At 48.5% G+C, this 4,619-nt stretch overlaps 1 protein-coding gene across 5 annotated transcripts in view; it reads right to left on the bottom strand.

The window, feature by feature from the left end:
- The window catches only part of Capsl (calcyphosine like), a 27,022-nt gene that overhangs the window by 8,355 nt on the left and 14,048 nt on the right, over positions 1 to 4,619 (bottom strand). For all 5 annotated transcript variants that reach the window (XR_007347477.1, XM_048802895.1, XM_048802896.1 and 2 more), the window contains exon 2: positions 1,306 to 1,442. Coding sequence is in view for 4 of the 5 variants with exons in the window: in XM_048802895.1 (XP_048658852.1) it covers positions 1,306 to 1,442 (137 nt within the window). In the remaining variant the exon portion in view is untranslated. The remainder of the gene's footprint in view (positions 1 to 1,305; positions 1,443 to 4,619) is intronic.

Below are 4,619 nucleotides of genomic sequence, written 5' to 3'. Positions count from 1 at the left end.
TTTTTTGTTTTTTTTTGTGTTTTGATTGGGGTGGGGGGGGGGTAAGGGGGGGAATGAGCCAAGGGAGGGAATATTTCCTGGGATCTGGGATCAGAGTGAAGGAAAGTGTCTACCTGTCAACAGACCCTAGTGCAGGGTGGAGGGAAGGAGCTGCCTCCACTGAGTTGAGGAGAGACTTAGAGAAGGCAGAGGCCAGTAAGAGAGGCCAGGGATGAGGTAACATCTATTCACAGTGAAGGGCTGAAGAAAGTGCAGGGTGTAATGGCACCAACAAGTGGAGAGGGCGCCATCAGCAGGAAGGAGTGGACTGAATGGACCAGGAAGTGGAGGGAAAAGCAGGGTTCCTAAGGAGACTGCTCTGAGAAAGAGGGAGACGCCAGCTGAAAGAGGAAGAGGTTGAAGAGATGGTACTGAAGGAAGAGGACTTGCCTTTGGACTGTGACCATGTGGTCACCAGGCTTCACACACCTGCAGCCTGGGCCTCTGACAGAGCTCCAAGTCTGATACCTGGGATGGTTTAAGGTGATATCAGATGGACCTAAAGCCTTCCACAACCTCTGGATGCAGAGTTGGGTGTCTCTCCCACTGACTTTCTGTACTTCTCCAACATACAACTGCTCCTACCACCAAGGGCCCCATTTACATGACTCTTCAAAGTCTCATCCCTCCATGGGAGCTGGAGAGGCCTAGTTCTCTGGGAATCCTCCAAGGTGTGCTCAATGTCTGGCCCACAGCAGACTCTCAGTGTCGTTTGTTATAATGCACAGGGTCTGCCCTTAGGGGCTCACAGTCTCCTTTTGTCCTTGGGTTTCTCAGCCCTGAGGGTGGCACACTACCAGAGGGTGTGAGGATTGGCTCTATCAAGACAGAGACACCCATGGCAGTGACCTGTCAGTTATCCCACAGGCAATCCCAGTGCCACTAGCGATGAGAAAGACAAGACTGCCTGAGGACAGAACCCCAAATTCTATAATCACTGCCAAACCACTGTTCTTTTCTTCCTCTTCCAACCCAGCCTGTACTATCTCAGCTTCTGGGAGCTCCTGTCTCATTGTCCTGCTAGGAGTCTGTGCTACCTGGCTGTGCCTCTCCCCTTACCTCGGGAGCCCTGCCCTCTTTCAGCCACACCTGGGCCTTGCTGAATCTGGGATTAAGAACTGAAAATGGTCACAAGAGACCTGAGAGATCAACTCTTCCAAACTCTGCATTTCACAAGTAAGGGAATGACTCGGCCCAAGATCACGAAGCCACTTCTAGCCTTACCTGGACCCCCCCACCACCAGCCTCTCTACTCCTGCATCCTACCTGCCAAGTCCTTTGATACCTGCAGAGCCCCTGGCCAGGCACTGCAGTCGGAGTCTCTCAATGGGATCCGTGGCCGTGGTGAGTTTCTTCTTGGACTGGATGGCCATCTCCCGGTCATGGCGTGCTGTCCCTGCCATCTGAGAGGAGAGTTCACAGCACATTAGCAGAGCTCTGGCCGCACCACCTGCCTCTGGCTGAACAGGAGATAGCAGCCTTGCTGAGAAGGAAATTTACAGCTCACTTTGCCATCAGATCTCCCAGGAATAGTCTCAAACCTCCTCCCAGAATTTCCAATTTTTAACCAAGCTGACTGTGTGCCTGGCATATTTATTACTTACTGACCTTGTCCTGAGGCCATCTGCTTTCCCCAGCTCAACAATGAATACAAAGCCATTTTCTTATTCTGAAGCCCTCCTCCCTCCATAAAAAGTCCAAGTTCTCCACACCCTCTTTTAGAAACAATAATGATGTATCCTATGTCATTTTATTTAGACTTCTCCATATTCCCTCACTCCACGTTTAATTAAGAGTCTCCTCTTTGGTCTAAACACTGGTTTTCATTGTTTCTGTCTTCATTGAGATTCTCAACACTAGGGCCCTGATGATTCTTACCAGCAATCAGTGTGTTCTCCTTGATTAGCAGGTATGTGTCCATTAACAAGGTTCTTTTTTTGGGGGGGAGGGGGTCCCAGGGAGTAAACTCGGGGCCACATCCCCAGCCCTATTTTGTATTTTATTTAGAGACAGGGTCTCACTAAGTTGCTTAGCACCTTGCTTTTGTTGAGTGTGACTTTGAACTCATGATCGTCCTGTCTCAGCCTCCCAAGCTGCTGGGATTATGGGCATGCACCACCACACCCAGCAACAGGGTTCTTAAGACAGAAAAATTTTAAACAGGGGCTGGGGCTGGGGCTCAGTGGTAGCGCACTTGCCTGGCGTGTGTGAGGCACTGGGTTCAATTCTTAGCACCACATATAAATAAATAAATAAAGGTTTATCAACAAAAAAAATCTATATTTACTATCTCTCAGCTGACACACATACAATAAGATATCGTTCTCTCCAGCTTGGCTTTTGTGATTTAAGTTTTCAGAACAGGAGAGAAGGATGGTGTGGTGAACTGATTCCTCCTTTCAGTTCTCAGAACTTCCACAGTGGTGGAAAGAGCACTGGGCACTGGGAGCCTGGGGACTCAGGTTCCAGTCCCACCTCTTCACTGCCATCCCAACCCACCCCATGACATCAGAGCCGATCTCAAAGCTTCCACTGTCTCCTTCTCAGTTGGCTTAGATGATCTTTAAATCTCATTCCAACTCCAAAAACCAGTAATCTCCATGAGTCCACTCATCCAGTGGATGGAAGATTCTAGAAGCTACTTTACTTTGAGCTCCAAATAAAAGGATCAAGAGGGTAGGAAGAATGGCATTCAGTGCACACAAGAAAATAAATGGTGCTCGAATGGTTCTACCCTTGACTTAATGGCTCCCTCGCTGTCCAAATTCTGGCACTTCCCTTGAGGACCTCATAAGGACAGAATTGTTTTTATCAAAGATGGCCGCCCTTGGAATTGTGCCCTCCCCTGTACTAACTGTTTTCCTATCACAACCTGAAAGGTCTCCCTATAAAGTAGTCAGTATCTAACTTTCAGGAAAGGGAATCTCAAACCGAAAACTGAGGCTCGACTAGACAATACAGAGGAGCACACACTGAACTCACCCCATTTCCAGTAGCCTCCTTCCAGCTAATGAACAGGATCCCTTCTTCTTGCCCTCCCTCCTGATTTCCATCATGTCGCTAAAGATGGGAGTGCTTCACTCAGTTTTCTTGGACTCTGGGCCAGCCCACCGGAGTTCCAGCTGCTTTACTCCATATTTGTAAGAAATTGTTCGGCTAAAGCTACGCAGGGTCTCCCTTTGCTTTGTCCCGCACCGAAGCAGAGATTCCCTGGAATTCCAGAGGGTGGCGCCCACTGCCCCTACAGACCCCATCTCCATCCACGGCAGGTGAACGTTCCTGTCCCACCTGGACATCTGCTGCCCTCGCAGTCGCCCCACTGGCGGCATGAACCTTCTCAACACTGGCTTTGTCTCGTACCATTTTTTCAGCTGACCTCGGACTGACATCCCTAGAGCTTGTCCCCGGCTTCCCATCCTAACTCCACGCCCACAGAATTCCTCATCCACCACCAGATTCTGGTTCCCTTACAAGACCACCCCCCCCACACTCATCTCGCTGCTTCCTGCTCCCCACCCACCCTCCAGACGCCATGTCCTCGCCCTGGCCATATTCTGTCCGTGGAGCTTGTTCCAGCCTTCCCAACTTCCAGGCTGCAGAGGCAGGACCTGCGGTGGGTGGGCAGCATGCCCTCTTCATCCTCTGAACCCCCTCCGAGGCTTGCTCCTTCCAGGAGCACCTGCTGCCCCTTCACCTTGTCCCACGGGCTGCCCCACCCCCTACTCCCATCCTCCTGTCCTCCAACCTCTCCTCCGCCTTCTCCACTCTCCTTGCTTTCCTACTTCCACACCGTCCATGACAGCAAGCCAGGAACAAAGAGAGACCTAAACTATAAGCCCACAGTGGGGAGACAGGAAGATCTGATGTTTAAGGGATTTTAAGAGTGGAGTGCTCCTTTCAAATCTTTGGGAAAATATTAAAAGCATCAAATTCTAACAATTCTTGTGCCTCCACTAGATGGTAAGCCTGTATTCATTCCTCACACAAAACCCATGAACTGATCTGAAAACAGGGATACCCAAGTCTATGGCAACATTATTCACAAGAGCCAGAAGGAAAAAACAACCCAAATGTCCACCTATGGATGGACAAACTGTGGAATATCCACACAATGGAATATCATTCAGCCATTAAAAAGGAATGAGGTCCTGATATATACCACAATGTGTATGAATCTTGACTACATTACACCAACTGAAAAAAGCTGTACAAAAAAAGAGTCACATATTATATGATTCCACTTTTGTGAAATATCCAGAAACGGCAAATTCAGAAGACAGAAAGCAAATTAGTGATTACCAGGAGCTGATACCGGGAAGGCAATGGGAAGTGCCTCCTTAATAAGCACGGGATTTCCTTTGGGGTAAAGCAAATGTTTGGGAACTTCATATAGGTAGGTGATTACACAACACTAGGATGGTGCTGAATATTTTAAGATGGCTAACTTTATGTTAAGTGAATTTCATATCAACTTTAAAAACCCATGATCATTTGTTAATTAGCTAGATTTAGTCATTTCACAATCTATACATACTTCAATACATGATGCTGTACCTGGTAAACACATACAGCTGCATCCG

This window comes from Marmota marmota, unplaced genomic scaffold, assembly GCF_001458135.2.
Source record: "Marmota marmota marmota unplaced genomic scaffold, marMar, whole genome shotgun sequence".
Classification (NCBI taxonomy): domain Eukaryota; kingdom Metazoa; phylum Chordata; class Mammalia; order Rodentia; family Sciuridae; genus Marmota; species Marmota marmota.
The sequence above is the reverse complement of the archived record's forward strand: the minus strand, read 5'-3'. Positions and strand labels throughout refer to the sequence as shown.